Source organism: Ictalurus punctatus, chromosome 17 (genome assembly GCF_001660625.3).
Source record: "Ictalurus punctatus breed USDA103 chromosome 17, Coco_2.0, whole genome shotgun sequence".
Classification (NCBI taxonomy): domain Eukaryota; kingdom Metazoa; phylum Chordata; class Actinopteri; order Siluriformes; family Ictaluridae; genus Ictalurus; species Ictalurus punctatus.
Window position 1 is genome coordinate 13,801,485 of NC_030432.2, and position 24,484 is coordinate 13,825,968.

General features: G+C 38.1%; 2 protein-coding genes across 2 annotated transcripts; both read left to right on the plus strand.

Annotated features, from left to right (window-relative positions):
• The first annotated feature begins 3,250 nt into the window (after window positions 1-3,250).
• On the plus strand, window positions 3,251-4,168 carry LOC108277580 (olfactory receptor 51L1-like). The gene has a single exon (XM_017490397.2). It carries the CDS (start codon window positions 3,251-3,253, stop codon window positions 4,166-4,168), a length of 918 nt encoding a protein of 305 aa, XP_017345886.2.
• A 6,757-nt stretch (window positions 4,169-10,925) lies between these two features.
• Window positions 10,926-11,870, plus strand: LOC108277581 (olfactory receptor 1D2-like). Its single transcript, XM_017490398.2, has one exon. It carries the CDS (start codon window positions 10,935-10,937, stop codon window positions 11,868-11,870), a length of 936 nt encoding a protein of 311 aa, XP_017345887.1. The 5' UTR covers window positions 10,926-10,934.
• Window positions 11,871-24,484: the final 12,614 nt, after the last annotated feature.

A 24,484-nucleotide genomic window follows, 5' to 3' on the forward strand; every position in this document is an offset into this window, starting at 1 on the left:
TTGCCGACAGCTGGCAACACTTGGCACAGTTTTAACGTCCATGCGCACTTCAAGTACGTGCACATGCGCACGCTGAAGCCGCTCATACACGTTGTCGCCACAGCGCCATCTGCTGGCGAGATCGTGACATACAGCATCCATGATTTTGGGGCCTTCCCTTTTCTGAATTGTTTAAGAATACATAATTAATCTACAATTAATAAAAGTAATAGTACAAAATCTTCCATGTCCAAGAATTACCAATGTCACTGAAGGAATTTGGGACAATGGAATAAAATATGTCTGCTTATTTAACTTTGTATTCCATCACATTCTGGCAATGACTATGTCAAACCCGTGGTGCACAGATATGTAGTACCTGACAAAAATGAAATATACTACATTGGATAATGCTTGCAATCAAAATCTACACTCTTAACGTATTTAGTAAACTTAAGCTACATACAATTATTTCAAGATGTTCTATTAATCCTAGATGTTTTACCATAGAGCATCTGCTTTACCATTATTGGTGCCTTTTGAAATTAGATGGTAAACTGGAACCAGGTGAATATCAGGCTTGGCGAGAGTTAAGTCATTTAGCAGTTCTCAGACATTCAAGGTTCTTATGATTGGTCAATATGAAGGCATGCAGGACACTCTTGAGCCAGTGTCTCCATTCTTCCAGTGCAAACTTCACAGCCAGCAGTTCTCTGTTCCCCATGTCACAATTACATTTGGATAGTGTGAGTTTTTTTGAGAAGAAGGCGACTAGATGTAGTTTGGGTTTCTCTCTGAAACTCTGTGAGAAAACTGCCCCGACTCCTATATAGAGGCATCCACCTAGACTATGAAGAGTTTGGTGGATCTGGGTGTCTGCGACTGGGGGATGAAGTGAATGCTTCCTTTAGTCATGTTGTTATGACCCAAGGGTCATATATCTTGTTTGGTGTATGTTTTCTCCACTTTCACTTTCCCTCCGCTATCAAAACTCAGGTTCTTGCTATTGGCTGTATACCACATCAATCATCATCATCAGTCATCTTTACGTTATCACTCGAAGACCGAATCAGAGCACAATGACATTGTATATAAACCTGGGAGTGATAAGGGAAAGAGAAAAGAGAGAAGGTTGAAGACGGCAATAATGATAGCTCGGTTGTTTATCCAACTGACGCTCATTCTGTTAATTGCTTTGTTGGATGAGTAACACAAGAATCGTTCTTTGGGTTTACTTAGTTAGAACACCTTTGTTTATTCCTTACAGTTCAGTCATTTCAAACTTATTTTGAGTGTTATTGTGCTACAACTTTTTGTATGGTGACTCAGATCTTCCACTACCTACCAGACCAGAGAGGAGTGGATAGGGTAGTACATCACGTGACAAACATTGTACAGCAAGTAGAGTTTGAAATTGTATATACACACTAGGTAAGGAGCGGGTGCCATCATTTGTATCTTTTGCTTATATAGCTAGAGTAGTTAAGGTACGCTGCTCCTGAGCTGAAGGTTGTTTATTTGTTCTCTTTATTTTTGGGACATTAGTAAGGTAAGAATTGCGGCTATCGAGAGATTGTGATCGTTTTGTTTTGTTTATTTCTTTGATTTAGCCCCGCTCATTGTCTCTCTCTCCTGTGTTCTAACCCTGTTCCATATACATACTGGTTATATAATTGCTCCCCTGTTTATTGCAAATACTTGTTACTTATTTTGTACTATTGCCTGTAAATATTTGTATCATTTATATTTAATACAGAACCAAAACTCATTCCAGCATCATTCTCATTCTTTCTCATTATTTCCTAATTCCCTACTTAAATTTCTTTACTTTAATTTACCTTATTTCAAAAATATGTTATGTCCCTTATAGCCCTGAATGAATTGTTTGCAGATGCTTGACTATAGTGGGTCTCAAGGTTTCTCAGTAATTCATTGACCAGTGGATGCAGTTAGCACTGCAGGCACATGAAAACATGATTTTTGGCATTGTGATGACCAGATGATGATCTGTCCAGGAAATATGAGGGTTGTGCTTTTGCATCCAGGGAAAATAAGGGCGATGGGATACTTGGAGGTGACAGTGACTAACAAGCAGATGGTTTCATGATGAAGGGCACTGATTTGAAGTTGGAGCAGTTTGGTGCTATGTGTGAAGGAATCTCCTCCAATGGGGCCTCCATCAAAGGCTTGAATTTGAAGAGGATGTTGAAGATATGTTGGAGAGGTTGTAGGCAGAGCTTGAAATTTTTGGAAATGGTTCAGTTGATGAAGTTTCCTGCTGTATGGATTAAATCAGTGCTGTAAGAGTAGAGACACCTTCTGAGTGCCTCAACTGAACAGAAATCAAGGAAGCTTGAGGGAACAAATATTTAGAAAGACTCAAGGGTATTGATAGAGTGGAAACTGGTCCTTCATGATGGGTGATGGACTTGGAACTGGACATACTGGACACTGAGCAACTCATTGTTGCTTTCGTTTTGCTTCTTCTGCTCTTATGTCTATGGCAGCCCATAGAATGGGGAAAGTTAAAAAATCTCAACATTAACCAGAACAATTTTGGAGTCTCATTAGTAGTATTCATTCACTAGTATTCATTAGTCTTCTTCTTCTGCTCTTATGTCTATGGCAGCCCATAGAACCGCTAGCGGGAAAGTTATGAAATTTGGCACACAGTCTCAATATTAACCAGAGAAATTTTTGAGTCTCTATCTCAAACCCTCTAGTGCCACCAACAGTAAGGGGAAATATGTATTCTGACACTTGTTTATTTGAATAGCTTACCTATTTAACTACTTTGTAGTTACAGCACAAATAAAAATCATAATACACTACTTTCACAGTTTGAAATATGCCTTATGACTTTTAAGTTGGATGTAGTCTTTAAATATCAGATACTAACAGCTAATCAGCAATGTACTTACATGAACACAAAGGGAAATCCTTAGTGACCTGTCATATACTATATAAGCTCATGCGTGCTGAATGCTTAGATATTCACATGGAACCTTTTCTTGCAAATATTAATGCAGATCATTTTAATTGTAATAAGGTACAGTATGTTTCTCAGTTTAATAATGAATTGTTTCATTAATTAAGCATAAATTTATATTATAATATTATTGTAATTTATTTACATTTTTATTTTAAAAAAATAATGAGAGTAGAGTATTGGTAATAACATTTCTGTTTATAAAATGTCAATGTATAATGTACAAAATTCTCTGTTCTTTCATTTCAGTTCAAGACAATGACATCAAAGTTTTTGAGTGTAATGGAAAATGATACTCTTCTTTATTTCTCCATGTTTGAAAACTTGGGCCACTTTCGATACCTTTACTTCATTTTAGGATCTCTGCTATACTGTACTATCGTATTCTTCAATGTCATTATTATTCTTGTAATATTTATAGAATCTCCTTTGCACCAGCCTATGTACATTTTGATAGCATGTTTATCAATTAATTCTCTTTACGGCACTGCTGGCTTCTTTCCAAGATTACTAACTGATTTGTTATTATATTCTCACTCAATTACTCGTTCTGGATGTCATGTACAAACATTTGTCATTTATACATATGCATCATGTGAATTTACAATCTTAACATTAATGGCATATGACAGATTTGTTGCTATATGTAAACCATTGCAATACCACAGCATTATGACACCCAGGGTGCTTACACTTATGGTAGCTATTTCTGGGATTTATCCAATGCTTTCTATTGGTCTTGGGATTATTTTCACTGCTAGACTAAGACTGTGTGGTAATGACTTAAGAAAATTGTATTGCAACAACTGGATCATTGCAAAGCTCTCTTGTGAAAATGCTATTTTTGACAACATTTATGGTTTTGCTGTACTAGTAACTACAGTTTTGATCCCATTTAGTTTCATTTTGTATTCTTATATTAAAATTATTATGATTTGTCAGAAATCTTCAAAAGAATTAAAGAGCAAAGCTTATCATACTTGCCTTCCTCATCTAGTGACTTTTCTTAACTACTCAATTACCATTTTCTGTGAAATGACCTTTACCCGTTTTGAAAATTTACCTCCAGTAATAGCTATCATTCTGTCATTAGAGTTTCTGATTATACCTCCCCTGCTAAATCCTGTTGTTTATGGCCTTAATTTTCCTGAAATTCGCAGAAAAATTCAACATCATCTAAAATTTTTTTTTTGTAAATAAAAAAAGAGTATAGCTTCTCTACGTGCAGGCTGAACCTTTTGCTATGCTATCATGTATTGAGTAGCTATCATGGTTTATTAATATCAGGAAATATCCATCCATCCATCCATCCTCTACCACTTACTCCTTTTCAGGGCCACGGGGAACCTGGAGCCTATCTCAGGGAGCGTCGGGCACAAGGCGGGGTACACCCTGGAACGGGTGCCAGTTATCAGGAAATATTTTTGATCTTAAATAAATATGCTGTCATAAATACAAAATGAATACGTCCCATTCTTAATTCTGACCTATAATTAATACATATACTACACTTGTCATATCTCCGCAAACCAGCAACTTCATTTCCCAGAATGCACCATGGCTAACAAAAGCTACACTTCCCAAACACACACAAACACACACACACACACACACACACACACACACACACACACACACACACACACACACACACACGTTCACCAGCTCCAGAGTTCTAATTAGATCTACCTGATTCAAATTACACACACACCACTCCTTTTAAGAGACTCTCATTCACTCATCTAGTTGCAAAGTATACGCTGAATTGAATTGTATCTCTGTCTAAACCAAGTCTTACTGTGTCGGTTTATTCTGGTTTTTGACTTTGCTCACCTTTTCTACCTCATCTCTTTGCCCTGCCTTGTTTGTACTGTTTGCCTGACCTCTGCCTGTTCCTGTGGCCTTGTTGTTTTATTAAACTGCCATACCTGCACTTGCTTCTGTCTGTGCCTCCATTACGTGACAGTACTATGATATTAAATGTCTTTTATTCATTCAGAAACTTTCAGTCATAAATTTGTTGTTTTATTTCTTTCACTGTTAATGCCAACATTCTATTAACAGTTTCCCAGTCTTTCCACATACTTTATTACCAAGCATTATTATTTTTTTATTTTATGCTTTACAACAGTTAAATTATAAATATATGAAAATAAATGGACACAAGCTTACTAGATCTTCAATATAATGGCCAAAGGTGAAGAAATGTTTGCACAATTATTTTTAATTGCATCAGTTACAAAAAATAATAGATAGTGACTTTATAAATACCAGAAAGTTAAATAAATGTAATTAATATTTTGTCCAAGTTAAGCTGGAGAACTTTGTTTTTTAAACCTATAAAAGAGAAATATTCTTTCTTTAAATTTTCTGGTTTTATTCTTGACTTTTTATTGTCTTTTTTAACAAGCTATGTCATCACTTCACTAATAAGACCAGAAATGTCATAGTCCAGCCAAATCCTGTCTACTTCCCTGTGTTCCAGTGTTTTCTCTCCCTCTTGCTTCTCTCTCTCTCTGTGTGTGTGTGTGTGTGTGTGTGTGTGTGTGTGTGTGTGTGTGTGTGTGTGTGTGTGTGTGTATGTGTGTGTGCGTGTGTGTGTGTGTGTGTGTGTGTGTGTGTGTGTGTGTGTGTGTGAGTGTGTGTGTACGCGCAGCACTCCAGTTCACTCCTTATCTGATTGAAGATTAATCTCACTTGGTCAGACTCCCTCAACCAACTAATCTCCCTGGATATCAGGATGGATAACCCCGTGTGGGAGCGGGTCAAAGAGAGAGCCAGCAAACCCCAGGCACATTTCACCTCCAGTTCCCTTCTCTGTTCATCTGCCAATCCTGCCCCTGAGCCTCAGCCTCATCCCAGAATTCTGGCACCGAACTCTGAATCCCTCGGGGAACACAAAAACACTCAAGGTGAGGTGTGACTTACAGTTCTCCATGTGGTCGGAGATTCAGGATTTTCCCTTCATTTTAATCAGATTCTAAGTAACCAGTAACTTGCTACTTGAGTAGTCTTCTAATTGGATACTTTTTACTCTTACTCAAGTAATTATTAACATTATTACTTTTACTGTTATTTTAGTAATTATTTTTATAAGCAGTTTTACTTATACTTGAGTAAAATTTTTGGCCACTCTACCCACACCTCTGTATCCGTCTCTACTCACTTACGTGACAGTTTATTTCCACTCAGGCATCCTTACCTGATGAACCAGTTAACAGGAAGCCATATTAGCAGTAAAATTTTTAATCTTTAAATTGATAAATAATTTCCATAACAGAGTATTGGATAAAAAACAGGGAATCTAAACTTGGAAGGACATTACAAGTTGGATGAGAAAGGAAAAAATTAAAAGAAATAAACTAAATATAAATAATGTAAAAAGGCCAGGGGTAATTAATAACAAAGGGACAATATCATGAGTAAATATGCAGATAAACTATACAATGAGTTATAGATCTAAAGAAAAAATAATGCCAAGATCGTTACAAATAGTCAACGTTTTAATAGCTTTTTTTTTAAATTCTCAGATAAACTAATAAGATTCAGATACTGCTCAAACTCCTTATAAAAGACTATGTATGAAGGCTTAGAGTGGAACTTTTCATTTATGAAAATGAAATTAAATAAGATTATATTTATTATAAAATAATTCTGTTCACTGGCTTTGTCATGATCAAGAAACACAATCACTATATATTTCCACAATAGGGATAAATCAGTAAAAAATTGTGCATTATATCTCTTGCCATAGTCTTTTAAAATACGGACAGAAATACCCAAATGAATTGTCCACATACCTTTGCTCATATACACTCACTGAACACTTTATTAGGAACACCTGTATACCTAAACATTCATGGAATTATCTATTCAGCCAATTGTGTAGCAGTAGTGCAATACATAATATCATGCAGATATGGGCTAGCAGCTTCAGCTAATGTTCCCATTAACCATCAGAATGGGGGAAAAAATCATCGGAGTGATTCTGACGATGCCATGATTGTTGGTGCCAGATGGGCTGGTTTGAGTATTTCGATCACTGTTGATCTCCTGAGATTTTCACTCACAACAGTCTCTAGAGTTGTTAGAATGGTACAATAAAGAAAAAACATCCAGTGAGGAGCAGTTAAGTGAACAGAAACACCTTGTTAATGTGAGAGGTCAGTGTAGAATGGTCAGACTGGTTTGAGCTAACTGAAAGTCTACAGTAACTCAGATAAATAATCTGCACAATTGTGGTGAGCAGAAAAGCATTTTAGAATGCAGAACACATTGAACCCTGAGGCAGAAGGGCTACAACAGCAGCAGACCATGTTGGATTCCATTTCTTTCAGCCAAGAACAGAAAGCCGAGGCTGCAGTGGGTAAAGGGTCACAGCCCATTTGAGTATTGTTGCCAAACATGTGCATCCCTTCATTGCCACAATTTACCCATCTTCTAGTTGCTACTTCCAGCAGGATAATGCACCGTCATAAAACAAAAGTCATCTAAAACTGGTTTCATGAATGAGACAATGAGTTCAATGTTTTTCAGTGGCCTTCCCATTCACCAGATCTGAATCCAATAGCACACCTTTGGGATGTGGTAGAATGGGATAGGCAAATGACAAATCTGCAGGAATTGCATGATGCAATCATGTCAACATGGAACAGAATCAAAGGAATGTTTCCAATATCTTGTGGAATCCATGCCACAAAGAATTGATGCTGTTTTGAGAGCAAATGGAGGACCTGCCCAGTATTAGTATCGTGTTCCTAATAAAGTGTTTGGTGAGTATAGTATACATTGATCAGCTATAAAATTAATATCACCTGCCTAATATTGTGCAGATCCTCTGTGTGCTGCCAAAACAAGACCACAAGACCTCTGAATGTGTTCTGTGATATCTGGCACCAATACATTAGTAACATCCTTTAAGTCCTGTAAATTGCAAGGTGGGGCCCTGATGGATCAGATTTTTAAATACACGAGTGAGACTTGTCCAGAACATCCCACAGATGCTCAATCAGATTGAGATCTAGGGAATTTGGAGGCCAAGTCAACACCTTGATCTTTGTCTCATGTTCCTCAAACCATTCCTGAACAATGTTTGCATTATGGCAGGGCACATTATCCCACTGAAAGAGACCACTGTCACTAGGCCTCACACTTCCTCCCCTGGCTTGCCTTCTTCCCATAGTGCATCCTGGTGCCATCTCTTCCCCAGGTAAGTGATACACACACACCAGCCCATCAACATGATGTAAAAGAAAATGTGATTCATCAGACCAAGCCACCTTCTTCCATTGCTCCATGGTCCAGTTCTGATGCTCACGTGCCCATTGTAGGTGCTTTCGGTGGTGGACAGGGATCAGCATTGGAAATCGGACCTGTCTGCTGCTGCTACACAGCCCCATATGCTGTAAGCTGAGATGCACTTTGTTCTGTCACCTTATCATCGTAGACAGCATGAACTTTTTCAGCAGTTTGTCTTACATTAGTTCTTCTGTGGGATTGACCAGAAAGGCTAGTGCTGGCTCAAATTTAGCCTATTACCCAAAAACACTTAAAATTCAACATAGAAGCCAATACTCACATCTACCTCTGAGCCCAGTTGGAGATAGAAAAAAGACACCAGCCATGAGTGAGAAGAAGCAAGGGTCCAACTTTATTGGTTCCGTTCCACCACACGAGATCCACACTGATGAGAATTCTCAGAAGTGATCTGATACCCTGAGCTTAAGCTCCAGTATTTATACTGTACTTACACATTAAATAACCCATATGTTTGAAGAAGACTATGATATCACTACCAATAGGGTTAAAAAAGAGCTCATCTACCTTACTCTTATGTTCCAGAAAAGGGCCATTCCACTTACACATAGAATCAAAACCAGGGGTTTTCAAATTACACATAAAATCAAAACCAAGGGATTTCTAATAACCCAGAAAATCAAAACCAAGGGATTTCTAATAACCCAGAAAATCAAAACCAAGAGATTTCTAATAACCCAGAAAATCAAAAGTGGGGAGACAAAACAATCTAGAGTGACCTCGGTCTTACTATTATCTCGCGGGGGGGGGCAGCTTGACTCAGCCACCCTTATAAATGGCTCCTCATGGTTCTCTCTTAAAATTAAGGCCTTCCTTGCGAGCCTGTACTTGTAGTTTATAATTTATTGACATATTTGCTCTATATCTCTATTTTATATATAGTTATACTGCTTGAAAAACGGTTTACTGTACTTCCTACTTCATAATAGCATTATATTACCCTTCTACTGTCCTACATATCCTATTATTCTGTTTTTTATAAAGAGTATATATATTATTATTATAAGATATTACCCTTATAATATCTTAATATTCCTTTTTATTATTCTTATAAAGTTATAGTAGTATGTGTGAGAGAGAGAGAGAGAGAGAGAGAGACAGAGAGAGAGACAGAGAGAGTGTGTGCGTGTGTTATGTCTACATGGCCGCCCTTGACTGTACGAGAGAGTGTGTGTGTGTGTGTGTGTGTGTGTGTGTGTGTTTTAGCACTCGCTCGTATACTTTTTTTTTACTTTTTTGACTAATAAACCATAGTGTATTACTCTTAAAGATCTAAGATCTTTAAAGTGTGAATCCAATTCAATATTCAATATCAGTCAATATCCGCCTCACACCTCTTCTGTGTGTCTTGGTGCCCGTCTTTTCTTCTTCTCCCCTTTACTGGATACTAGGTCTCCCTCATGTTTATTTCATGTCATTTTTATCCACAACACTAGCCTTCGGTCCCCATGCACATCACTGAACCTTGGGTGCCCATGACCCTGTCAATGGTTCACCAGTTGTCCTTCCTTCCAGTTGTACCTACTTTTGGTAGGTATTAACTACTACATACCAGAAACACACCACAAGACCTTCTGTTTTGGAGATGCTCTGACCCTATAGTCTAGCCATCGCAATTTGGCTCCTGTCAAAGTCACACAGATCCTTACTCTTGCCCATTTTTCCTGCTTCCAACACATCAACTTTGAGAACTGACTGTTCACATGCTGCCTAATACATCCCACTCCTTGACAGGTGCTACTGTAATGAGATAATGTTATTCACTTCACCTGTCAGTGGTTTTAATGTCTTGGCTGATAGGTGTATATTCTTTTGACTTTCAATGGAATATCTATTAAGTGAAATTTACAATTGTATTTGGTACTTTGTACTTATGCAAGGCTCTGTATTGTGAACACAAATGTCCCCAGATCATCTGCTGGGTGGCGTACACAAAGAAGTTATTTTGAGGCAGTATTCCTATTTTAAATACACTGTATGAAGTGGAAGAAGTCTAAAGGGAACTGGACATAATTAGTGGTGATGAAGCATTGCCACACTGCTTATAAAAAGATGATCCATCCTCTATATTGGAGGACAAAGGCACAGGATGGTATGACAATTATTTATTTATTTGTTTTAATAAAAGGCAATGCACTGTATACTTTGCCTGACAGATAAAGTTAACTAATATTAAAATAATATTTTCTGGAGAGTTTGGAGAGCTGTATAATTGTGAATTCTGATGACATGTTTTAGTTGCCATATTTTCTGAATATCTAACCTTCTACCTTCTTAGAAATAATATATGTAAAAGAAGCATTGAGGTTTAATGTGCTCTGTAGATTGTTATCTGCAAAGCTTTGCTTGTGTTAGTATTAAGATATGTAGGCACTATGTTAAACCATTGCATATTGTATACATTGTTCCAGAATAAAAAATAAAACCTAATTATTATTACAATAAAAATGTTCAGAGGAGTCAAAACCTATGAGCATTGCAAAATATTAATACTTGTTTACTTTGATGTACTCTTTGATGTGCAAGTGTGTCTGACCAGCAGAGAAGCCCAATGGGAAAGAGGAAATAATGCTGGAAGGTTTGTACCTACTTGTGTAGCATCTACCTATTAAACACTAATCTTTAATATAATTGCTTATTTCCATTACAGATGGAGAATGTTTCCAATATGTTTGTGTTCACTCTCTCTGGATTAAATATGACAATGGAGGAAAGATATGCATTATTTTCCTTGACTATTTTGCTTTATCAGTTTATCTTGTTGTGTAACATTACTATAATTTTTTGCATTGCCTCAGATAAGCAGCTTCATGAGCCTATGTACATATTTTTGTGTAATTTGTGTATAAATACACTATATGGCACTTCTGGCTTTTACCCTAAATTCATGTATGACTTACTGTCCCCATTTCATGTTATTTCATATGCAGGATGTCTTACTCAGGTTTTTGTTATTTATTCTTCTGCTTTGTGTGATTTTTCAACTTTAACAGTAATGGCCTATGACAGGTATGTTGCAATATGTAAACCATTAGAGTACCATTCAGAAATGACAAATCAAAAAATTGTAAAATGTCTCATTTTTTGTTGGCTTCCACCAATTATTTGCATGTCTGTTGTAGTCATACTAGCATCAAGACTGACCTTATGTGGCTCAACTATTGAAAAGCTTTATTGTGAAACCTGGGCAGTTGCTAAACTGTCCTGTTCCACTACAACAGTAAATAATGTAATTGGATACATAGTTATATTAACATATTTTGGACATGCAGTACTGATTACATTCTCATATATTCACTTGATTAAAAATTGCAGGAAGTCAAAGGAGAGCACATATAAATTCATGCAGACTTGTGTGCCACACTTAGTGGCACTGTTGAACATCACCATTGCATTATTGTTTGATGTCTTTTACAGTCGATATGGTTCAAATTCATTGCCTCAATCTTTGCGAAATTTCATGGCACTGGATGTCCTCTTTATACCCCCCATTTTAAATCCCCTTATCTATGGATTAAAATTGACTAAAATACGGAAGCAAGTAATGAGATTGTTCCTGAGAGACAGCTGTTTAAAATGGAAATAGTTTTGTTATCATGGAATATTTGAGCATGCCTTGTAATTACTGTATCTCCAATTAAACTGTTATATTATATGTCTGAATTCTATAATATTTATACATAGACCATTTATCTGAATTTATCTGAGCCAAAAGGCCAATCCATCAAGTGCTTGTGTTTTATGTAGATAAATTACCATGAATGTTTTACTTGATCAATTCAATGGACTGAAACACCTGAATTCAATAATTAGGTTATCTTCTTTCAAAGCATTACATATGATTTAGGCAGTTCATTTTTGGTTATTTCTCCTAGCAAATATACTGTGGTATGTCCATGGTTAAACTTCTATGCCAGTGAATGGAAAGTCTAAAACTGCCTCAGGTGCACTGTGTCCTTTGAGCAAATACTTTGAGCCTTTAACCTGCAACTTCTCAGGTATATGCTTATATTTGTTTCTCCTTCATGTTTAGTTGTTTTGGAAATAAGTGTTTTCCAAATAAATACATAAATTGTGTGCCTGCAAATTCACTAAATGGTTTCATATGATGTGTCCTAGACCATTATACATGCTGCATATATTCATGCATTTTAATGTGGCCAAATGAAATGATGGTACACTAAAAACAGAAGTATTTTATTTATCATTGTTATAATGATAATGAGTCTTTATTGATCACATATACATTACAGCACAGTGAAATTCTTTTCTTCGCATACCCCAGCATGACAGGAAGTTGGGGTCAGAGTGCAGGGTCAGCTATGATGCAGCTTGGCAGTGCTGGGGCTTGAACTCCCGCCCTTCCAATAAGTAACCAAGCGCCTTAACCACCAAGCCACCACTGCCCCTAAGTTGATAGTAATGTACATAAAGACATGACTGGAATTGCAGATGGGAAAGCTATGAACAAGCTTATGGAAAAAACATCCTTTTTCTGTCTTTAATTATTTGCTGGATGGATGGATGGATGGATGGATACCTGATGGGAAATTTGGGTGCTACAGCAATAAAAAGACATTGTTGCACCATACTAATACTGGGGCCTCCCTTTGCTTTCTAAACAGACTCAATTCTTTGTGGCTGCTTCTGAGCAATGTTGGGGGTGAAGACGTAAAAATGTCCACGCAAGTAAGCGCTGCTGTGCAATTGAGCACCACAGTTGGCAAAGTGATCTTTGAAGTCACGCTATAAGACTGTACCAAAAGAGAAGCAATCATCTAAGACCAAAACAAATCCGTGGGTTACTACATGCCACCAACAAACAGAGTTCTGTTTGTTCCATGTTAAAGGAATCGTATCATGATTTTTAAACATTAATTATTTTGTTTATTGGTTGTAATAAAATAGGTTAACATACTTTAATGTTCAAAAAATGCATTATTTGTCATAATGTACATTATTGCAGTGTCTCTATTCCCAGGCTGCCTGAAACGCTCCAATTTATTTAAAGACCCTCCTTCCAAAAAGGCCAGAGTGCTCTGAATGGCCAGCTTACGTGTTGCATGTGATTGGCCAAAAGCCTCACAAGTGTGTCAGAAAAGTAACACCCTTAGGGTTAACTTTAGCCTCCAGGGCTTCTAAAGCAATTCTAAGCTAGTAAGCAACATGGTATCAGAGCCAGAGTCAGAAAATGGGGTTGATCAAGCCAAAGCAGATTTGCAAGCACGACTTGAGCAGAACGTTTCACAGTGGTAAGTTTTTTTTTGTAACTCTCTTACCTTTCAGATACAGTGTGAAACCCCCCACCCCTTATAAGCTAGGATTCTTGTGATTCGATTGATATAAACTGTTTTAAGATACAATCACAACAGCAGCTACAATCAACATCTCAGTCAGACCACCAACATACAAACAAATACTTGAAAAATGGGGCAACTTAGCAAACTTTAGCTAGTGTGGCAGGGTAAGTGATTTGGCTATCCTATTGGTTTTGCTTGGGATATGGTTTTGGCAGACCAATGGGATGAGAGCTACCCAATTATTTAAGGACCCTTATTTTCCCTCGCTCCCCTGGCATTTCCGGGTTCCCACTTCCGTTCAGGTACATTCAGGCTTTGTCACGGCGTAATGAGGTGAATACCTAAAGGCTAATTTGCGGCGCTGTTGGTGCGTATATGGTGGCGCGTGCATTGTGGCGAATTGGCGCCAGAGATCGCGTAAAGTGATCGCAACATTTAGCCGGTGGCTGAATGATGAGTATATCTGTCGAGCCGCAGTGCCTGTGAGTAATTATACAACTTCGCGTCCGGTGTTTGTTCAATCTAAGGGTAAGTGTACCTCTCCCTTTTTCACATTGGGGCTTGGTAGATTTAGGTTGACACTCTGATCTTTGTGTTAAGGTAAGAGTGCGGAGTTGAGCTAAGTCTTCTCTAAGACGAACTCCTAGCCGAAGACGCTACATGTGACGCTGCTGCTGTTTTGCTTAGTGGACTGTTTTGCTTTATTGTGTTTTGCTTAGTGATTGTTTTGGTTTTACTTATTGTTTTGGATGTATATCTGGTTTGTATTGTAACCACATATAGTAAGAGTGAGTAATCTGAGAGTGGTACAATTAGTGTTTACTAGCCTGAAACCTGTTTCAGGTTTGTGATTCCACCTAACCACTTTACTACTGAGAGGGTGTATGTTGACCCTTACTGTCTCCATGCTATAGTGGCCATAATTGTCATATGTATTGTTTGCCATAATTCTGATTCTGCTTGGGTGCTATCCACTGCCTCCATTTCTTGTGGTGGTGTCAGTGGGCCTGGGTGGTATAGCTACCATACCACAGTGTTTGTAATATTTGTCTTTCTATGTCTTCTTGTTTAGTGTTTGTATAATTTTGGGTTAACTGGTGTCTTCTTTCTCTCCAGGAGTCAGTGAGTCTTGGTGGGACAGGGGAGGCTAGCTGCATTTAGACGGTGGTGTGCTTCACGGCATGCTCAGTGTGCCAACACAACTTCCTTATGGTGCAGGTAGTGTGATTTTTGGTGTGACTTGCAGTGGGTTCGGATGACCTCCCGAGTTGGAGCTGGCCTGCCTTGTCCCTGCCAAGCCTGGGCCTGGAGAAGTCCTTAGTTTTAAAACCCTTATTGTCATTTCATGGGAAAGTGATTTTATATTTTCATGTTAAGTTTTAAATGATGCTGAAGTGTCATAATAAAATATAATTTTTTATATTCGTACTCATGTCTCGCTGTCATGTTCCTTGCCCCGATTGGTGAAACTTATCTGTGTGCCTTTTGTTTGGGAGTATTTCCCTGGTTTTCCCCCAGGGTGGCGTAGTTGGATTTACTGAATTTGGGATAAACGTCTCCCTCCAATTGGGAATATTGCCACATTCTGGTGTGGTCGGCAGGGTAGATGTTTTCCCTTCATATTGGAATATCGCCACACTAGCATGCTAGCAGATGTCTACAACTGAGCCACAACACAAAACTTTGCATTTGAACAGTTAATAACAGATACTTCATAAAATAATCAAAGAGACTTACAGGTTCTGATTCAGAAGCACAAGATTGTCCAAGCAAAGTGGGAATTGCCCCAGTTTTCAGGAGTAGCCTTCATATATAGCCTGCCTTGTATTCACCCAGGCTCAGGACGCTGTCCTCTGTAAAATGCGCTGCGAACAATGTTTGGTTAAACAGTAACCACTGATCTGTTTTCAGAAGGGTAAACAAAGAGGTTTTGCTTTCACACCGAAACACACAGGGTATCCATGACATGGCACCTGAATTCACTGAAGCCTTGTCTTCTTTCTTCATGGCTGCCTTTGGGGGGGATTATGCTGATAGTGCACTCCATGACATAGAGAAATCCATCCATCCATCCATCCATCCATCTTCTACCGCTTATCCTCTTCAGGGTCACGGGGAAACCTGGAGCCTATCCCAGGGAGCATCGGGCACAAGGCAGGGTACACCCCGGACAGGGTGCCAATCCATTGCAGGGCATACTCACACATGCATTCACACACCCATTCATACACTATGGACACTTTGGACATGCCAATCAGCCTACCATGCATGTCTTTGGACTGTGGGAGGAAAACGGAGTACCCGGAGGAAACCCCCGCAGCACATGACATCAAGAGAACACTGAAGAGTTTTCCTGGAAATCCTTATCCCAGTGTTCTGTGTTTTACCTGCTAATCTGTCATACAACTTATAGAGCTTATAGAATTATTTTCTCTTACCTCTTCAGGAAGCTTTCGTGCCTCTGGGCTCGAGAACCATTGAAGTCCTTTCTCTTTCCTTTGAAGAAGTTGATAACAAAAGGAGTCGTACTTTTGCAGTGAGGTATAAGAATCGTCCTTTATATGGACTTCGGTTTATTAAAGAACAAAAGGATTACAATTATCTTTAACTTTTATATTTTAAAAATAATGAAAAACCTTAGACCATGCAGGATCTGAATAGTGGTTTTCCTTTTACAAGAACTTAAAATGACCGAATATTCACCCGAAATGTGGCAACTCTGTGCTGGCTTCTTCCAAGTATTTATACCTTTATCTATTGTGGTTTTTGTGCGCTAGCTCGCTTTCTGAAGAGAAAAACTTGGAATATAGCAGTCATTTCACAGAAAAGTGTACAGCGCTAGCTCGCTTTCATAAAGATGAAATAGAATGTACATGAGTTGTCAGCATAAAGGTCAACATATTGTTAAAGAGTGCTAACTTGCTTTGTTAAGAGAAAAACAGGATGTAAGCACTTACTTGCATTTAACAGAAAACATAAAGGTCAACATATTGGTGAAGAGTGCTTACTTGCTTTCTTAAGAGAAAAACAGGAAGCTGTGTTTTTTGAGATAACAAGATGCATATTCTTCTATGGTTCACGGACATGCTTCATTTTTATATCAATTTGTTTTATCAATCTTTCCAGTTCATTCACCTGTGTAGTAAAAGAAGAGGGCCTTGGCCACTCAACACAGATATGCGCTTCTTTTTTAATTTTCTCAGTGTATTTTCGCCCATATCTCTGATTTAGTCGTCTAATGTTTTCAGCACATCTAAATTTAGCACGGTCTTTTAACATTACAGCTTCAGCCCCCTTTCTATTCAGGACACTCCTTATATTATCATATTCCTTCATTAAATGATTACTTTCCAATATTAGTTCCTCAGTTCTCTTCACATCCAGCGTGTCGAGTTGTAAACCTCGTAGATCCGTCTTCCTCCATATTGCTGGATACCTCGGGACAGGCTTGTTCCCTTTTTTCTTTTTGGACATCTTTTTCCCTTGATGCGATTGTATTTCCCCGGGCTGCCAAGGTTGAGGTTCTTTACATAGTTTAATCATAAAACATATTTCAAGGCAGTTATAATATATGAACTTGACATATTATATCAGCTTGTATTTACATTAAGCAAGAAATAACAGCAGGGCTGAGACTACAAATTGCGGAGATCCAGGTCTCCTAGAACAACATGCAAACTCCACACACACACAGGGCCATGGTGGGAATTGAACCCCCGATCCTGGAGGTGTGAGCCACTAAGCCACCGTGCGCCCTACGTAGAGAAATTACAAAAGTAAATTTGGACTTTGAATGATGCGTTTCAGGCAGGTCTGGAGCAATGTTCTCTGTTAGACAGAATAAATCCCTTTTGGGATAACATGAGTTTTGGGACTTTGCAGAGCTTATACATGCACAAACAGATACATTACATTCCTAAACAGAAGGAAAACAATAAAAATCATGTTATGACCCCTTTAAAAAATAGACCATACATACCATGTAGTGATGGATGATTCTCAAATCCAACGTGTATAAGCGAGCAAATAGAGGACAACATCTAGTGAAACTATAATTAAAATAATATGAATCAAAGAACCTCATACAATGTCTGCTACTAGACTACTTATTGCTGTAAACATAACCCACACTTACTGATTACAAGTAGCAAATTTGCCTATGAATGAATGCAGGCACACTTTCCAATCCACCCTAAGCAAGCGGCAAACAACAAAGGAAATGCTGGCACCGGTAAAAAAGGCTAACAAAACTTATGTGAAGCAAACCCTGATGTCTGCATCTCTGTGTTTAAATGCCTCACCTCCTGCACCATCATCCAATCACCGCAAGGTAATGGGTGTGAGCACTCATTTTATCACAATTGCATCACACAATTTCTGCAGATTTTTTAGATGCACTTTTATTCTGTGTTCTATCACATCCCAAAGGTGTTCTCTGTAATTGTTGCCAGTGAGTCTGATCAGCTTGTTGTGATGATTATCACATCCTGCAGTGATATTGCTAGTCCAGAAGGCCACCAAGAAAATAATGCTGGCTACAGCAGGACAAACCTACAAGTTGGCCGCACACATTGAAAGAACAGGCATAGGAAGAAGAGCTGGTTGTCAAACCAATTTTCAGTCCAATCTGCAGTTCAGGTTGATCCCCAGGTAAGTGTAGGACTGCACCACCTCCAACTCCTGCCCGTGGATGGTTAAGGGTCTTACAGGCTCTTTAATACACCAGAAAACCACCACCAACTCGAGTCTCATGAACTGTGGCCTGTTGGAAAAATAGCCCAAGATACAGCACCCTGTGCTGCAATTTTTCTCAATTGCTATGACTCATTTCTTGAAACAGTTTTAACATTTTGAAAACTCTAGGTGCAGTTGTCAAAACAGATTATATGGAACAGCACAACACTGTAGTTCATCTGCAAAAGGTTATAACGCATCTGAAACAATCTACTCATGCTTCAAAATTTTGTCATTGTGTCAGTAAATTAGCCAATGGCACCAAAATGAAAGGTTATTTTGTCATTAGCCAGTGGTGGTCAAGATGTTTATATATTTAGTCACTATGGCAGTGCACCCTGATAGTGTTCTGTCATGAAATGCGAATGCAGATGAATGCAACTGCAGTAAAAGGCTTTTATTGATCAGCAGGCAGACAAATCCTAATCATGTTCAAAACATAACCCACAAACAGGCAAGGGTCAGGCGAGTTGCAAACAACAATAACAAGGACAATCCAAAAGCAAAAACCATGAAACCAAAACAAGATTAAGAGATGAGGAAACAAACATGGAAACAAAGGCTCTGTAAAGTTCAGAGAGGTATTCCTTGGGCTTGTACCTTGAAGCCAGTTTAGGTGGCTAGCCAGCTAAGGTTAGTTTAGTTTGTGCCAACCCTGGGTTTTAGGTGCCATGAAAGTGGTTTGGCTTTTACCGGTTTTCGTCGCCATAGTAACTTACACTCTATGGCTATCCTGCTCCGCGGCAGGTTAGGTTCTGGATTCGAGATCTCAGATTGAAATTTCACCAATCAGCTGTGAGCAAAGACACATATAGGTGATGTAACTAATTCAACTCTCCAGCGCAAACTGTAAGAAGAGCACTTCACGGAGAAAGAGTTTTTAGGGATAAATAATACTCCCCCTGGCTTTCCCTGAAACTTACTTGCATGAAAGATATCGATTTTCCACAGATGGAATCTCATATCTTTGTCAACTTGAGCTGCAACTCAGAGTTAATGCGCACACATGGTGAGAACATAAAGACATTGTTAATGGATTGCCAATTTCAGGAGTCACCATGGAAACCCAGGGTGAAAAAAACGAGCTGTTTACTTCAACAAACCAGAGTTAGAGTTTTTAATGCATGCTTATGAGGAATATATGTTAATGCACTTTATGGCACTGCAGGTTTTTACCCTAAATTCATGTGTGATTTATTGACCCAGTTTCATGAAATTTCATATGTCGGATGTCTGATTCAGGTATTTATTATTTATTCATCTGCTTTATGTGATGTATCAACTCTAACAGTAATGGCATATGACAGGTATGTGGCCATATGTAAACCACTCTGAAATTAACAGCCAAAAAGTTGTAAAATGTATTCTTTTTTGTTGGCTTCCACCAATTATTTCCATGGCTATTGTAGTGTTGTTAACATCAAGACTAACCCTATGTGGCTCAAATATTGAAAAATTATACTGTGAAACATGGGCAGTTGCTAAACTGGCCTGTTCCTCTACAATAGTGAACAATGTGGTTGGATATATAATTATTCTTGTTTATTTTGGACATGCAGTATTGATTGTTTATTCATACATTCACTTGATTAGAATCTGCACAAAGTCAAAAGAAAGCAAATATAGATTTATGCAGATTTGTGTGCCGCATCTACTTGCTCTGTTTAATATTGCTGTTGCTTTATTGTTTGATGTGTTCTACAGTCGATATGGTTACACCATATCTGTTCCTCAAAGTGTGCGAAATTTCATGGCATTGGATTTCCTGTTTGTACCTCCTGTTTTAAATCCCCTTATTTATGGATTAAAACTGGCCAAAATATGGAAGTAAGTGATAAGAATGATCTTCAGATTCAACATTGCTATTGCATAATCTGGAAATAGCTTGATTGCACTTGCATAGTGTTTTCAGCAAGCCACTGAAAAACTCGCAAAAAATTATTTTTATGTTAATTCTTACTAATTGGATAACATTCAACACATTTCATTTATTTATTTATTTTTCTTCAAATTCACCCTTTAGATTAGTAATTACGGACCTCTACCCTTTTAAGGTAGCACAATGGACCAGTAATACGGTTTTACTTTTGCAACTACAAATTTAATGAATTTTGATTGTAAACTTTTCCAAGTGCTTAGATATGAAATTCCAATTAAATATTTTTAGACATTTAGTATCCCCCACACACTAGACAGGACAAAACCATGACTTTCACCCTCTCTCTCTCTCTCTCTCTCTCTCTCTCTCTCTCTCTCTCTCTCTCTATATATATATATATATATATATATATATATATATATATATATATATATATATATATATATATATATAACCAACAAACAAAAAAAACAGACAAACAAATACAACAAAATAAAATATGCTGGCATATTTTATATTATATTATATTTCCTAGCACTACTTATCAATTAAACAGCTTTTACATTTTTTTTTTCTTTTTAAATATTTCTGAGGACATCTAAGTAATTTATTTATGCAGAGATACACTTCTAAAGGAGCAGAAAAAAATCCCATTCTAATATATTTAAATTTGATGTTGCAATACAGCAAAAAGAGAAATAATCACTCGGCGGTGTATACTTTCTGGGGGCACCATATCTAGAACTGCAAATAAACAAAAAATGTATACAAATAACTAAACAAAACTTTACACTTACAATTTATTTGCAGTATTTACCTATTACAATGATAAAATAACAAGCAACACTAGTAGCATAAAACAAGGTTCTACATAAAAATAGATAAGGATTTGGTTATGGACTGATTATTGTATTAATCAGTGAAAAACACATTAACAAACCAAAAATGTAACAGTAAATCTGAAAACACAATGGTCAACATAAAGTCTGAAACAACAAACTACCTAGCTACAGTTGCGGTCGGAAGCTTACATACACATGAACATGAATGTCATGGCAATATTGGGCTTTCAATAATTTCTCTGAACTGTTCTTTTTCTGGGGCAGAATGATTGTAAAGCATATATTATTAATAAAATCTAATAAAGTAATCTTAAATCTTAATAAAATAATAAAAAACCAAAACAAGAATTTGGTTCACAAGTTTTAATTTATTTGGGGTCAAAATAAGGCCAAAATTATACATACAGGGTCACAAATATACATACAGCACATGTAATATTTTGTTGAATGTCCTTAGTAAGTTTCGCCTCGAGCAGACACTTTTGGTAGCCATCCACCAGCTTCTGGCAGAATTCTGGTTGGATATTTGACCACTCTTCTCTGCAGAATTGGTAAAGTTCAGTGACATTTGTTGGTTTCCTGGCCATGACTCGACTTTTAAGCACAATCCTCAAATTTTCGATAGGGCTGAGATCAGGACTTTGGGAAGGCCATTCCAAAAGCTTAATGTTAGCCTGCTTTATCCTTTCCTTTGTGGTCATTGTCCTGTTGGAACACCCAATTGTGTCCAAGTTTCAACCATCTGGCTGATGGTTTGAGATTATGCTAGTACTACTAAGGTAGTCCTCTTCCTTCATTTTTCTATCCACTTTGTGCAATGCACCAGTTCCAGTGGCAGCAAAATAGGCCCAGAGCATAAGGCTCCCACCACCATGCTTCAAAGTTGGTACAGTGTTCTTTGCTCCTCCAAAAATACTTCTGGGTATTGTGGCCAAACAACTCAATCTTTGTCTCATCTGACCATAAAAACTTTCCTACAGAAGTCTTTTTCTTTGTTCATATGGTCAGCCGCAAACTTTAGACAGGCTTGAAGTGTAGATTTTGGAGCAGGGTTTTTTTTCCTGGAGCCTTTCAGTCCATGGCGATGTAAAACTCACTTGAGTGTAGACAGTGACACTGATGTTCCAGCAGTTTCCAGTTCATGGCAGGTCTGTGCTTTGGTGTTTCCTGCATTTTTCTTGACCATCCAAACCAATATCCTCTCAGCTGAGGGTGACAGTTTGGGTTTTCTTACAGACCTTGGCAAAGTGGCTACACTTCCCAATAACGTGTACTTGCGTACAATTGTTGGAACTGATGATCCTGAAATCTGCAGTTGTTTAGAAATGACTCCAAGAGACATTCCTGACTTGTGTAAATCCACCATCATCTTTTTCAGATCTGCACTGTGCTCCTTGGACTTCCCCATACATTTACATTTACATTTATTCTTTTAGCAGACACTTTTATCCAAAGTGACTTACAGTGAGGGAAAAAAGTATTTGATCCCCTACTGATTTTGTACGTTTGCCCACTGACAAAGAAATGACCAGTCTATAATGTTAATGGTAGGTTTATTTGAACAGTGAGAGACAGAATAACAACAAGAAAATCCAGAAAACTGCATGTCAAAAATGTTATAAATTGATTTGCATTTTAATGAGGGAAATAAGTATTTGACCCCCTCTCAATCAGAAAGATTTCTGGCTCCCAGGTGTCTTTTATACAGGTAACGAGCTGAGATTAGGAGCACACTCTTAAAGGGAGTGCTCCTAATCTCAGTTTGTTACCTTTATAAAAGACACCTGTCCACAGAAGCAATTAATCAATCAGATTCCAAAACTCTCCACCATGGCCAAGACCAAAGAGCTCTCCAAGGATGTCAGGGACAAGATTGTAGACCTACACAAGTCTGGAATGGGCTACAAGACCATTGCCAAGCAGCTTGGTGAGAAGGTGACAACAGTTGGTGCGATTATTCGCAAATGGAAGAAACACAAAAGAACTGTCAATCTCCCTCGGCCTGGGGCTCCATGCAAGATCTCACCTCGTAGAGTTGCAATGATCATGAGACCAGTGAGGAATCAGCCCAGAACTACACAGGAGCCCAGAACTACCCACTACGCCGTGAAGGACTGAAATCCTGCAGCGCCCGCAAGGTCCCTCTGCTCAAGAAAGCACATATACATGCCCGTCTGAAGTTTGCCAATGAACATCTGAATGATTCAGAGGACAACTGGGTGAAAGTGTTGTGGTCAGATGAGACCAAAATGGAGCTCTTTGGCATCAACTCAACTCGCCGTGTTTGGAGGAGGAGGAATGCTGCCTATGACCCCAAGAACACCATCCCCACCGTCAAACATGGAGGTGGAAACATTATGCTTTGGGGGTGTTTTTCTGCTAAGGGGACAGGACAACTTCACCGCATCAAAGGACGATGGACGGGGCCATGTACCGTCAAATCTTGTGTGAGAACCTCCTTCCCTCAGCCAGGGCATTGAAAATGGGTCATGGATGGGTATTCCAGCATGACAATGACCCAAAACACATGGCCAAGGCAACAAAGGAGTCACTCAAGAAGAAGCACATTAAGGTCCTAGAGTGGCCGAGCCAGTCTCCAGACCTTAATCCCATAGAAAATCTGTGGAGGGAGCTAAAGGTTCGAGTTGCCAAACGTCAGCCCCGAAACCTTAATGACTTGGAGAAGATCTGCAAAGAGGAGTGGGACAAAATCCCTCCTGAGATGTGTGCAAACCTGGTGGCCAACTACAAGAAACGTCTGACCTCTGTGATTGCCAACATGGGTTTTGCCACCAAGTACTAAGTCATGTTTTGCAGAGGGGTCAAATACTTATTTCCCTCATTAAAATGCAAATCAATTTATAACATTTTTGACATGCGTTCTTCTGGATTTTCTTGTTGTTATTCTGTCTCTGACTGTTCAAATAAATCTACCATTAAAATTATAGACTGATCATTTCTTTGTCAGTGGGCAAACGTACAAAATCAGCAGGGGATCAAATACTTTTTTCCCTCACTGTACAAATGAGGAAATATAAGCCAAGCGATATATCGAGCAGAGAACAATGCAAGTAGTGCTATCATGCAAGATTAATAATTGAGTTCTAGAGAAGAAAAGTGAGCAAAATAGAGGCGTAAGAGCCAGAGTAAATAAATATTTAATTTGTACTCATCCTTAGAATAATATCATAAAGAAAATATTTTTCTTGGTGATTCATCTAAAATAAACTGTTCTTTGCTCCATTATACAATGCCAACAGTATGTGCTTTCTGCCCATAGGTATAGTGTCAAGAATACACAAAATAAATATTTAACCTGTCAACATCTCTTGAAATATTTATATATGTCTTTAAAAAAATAGATATCTGTAGAGTAATCTGAATACTACACACAAGAAAATTCAGTACACTGCAAGCAGCAAGAGTCTTCCTGCCTTACGAACTA

What these genes read in the sequence shown, in the direction of transcription:
- LOC108277580 (XM_017490397.2), top strand. Translation starts at nt 3,251, where the DNA reads ATGGAAAATGATACTCTTCTTTATTTCTCCATGTTTGAAAACTTGGGC.
- LOC108277581 (XM_017490398.2), top strand. Translation starts at nt 10,935, where the DNA reads ATGGAGAATGTTTCCAATATGTTTGTGTTCACTCTCTCTGGATTAAAT.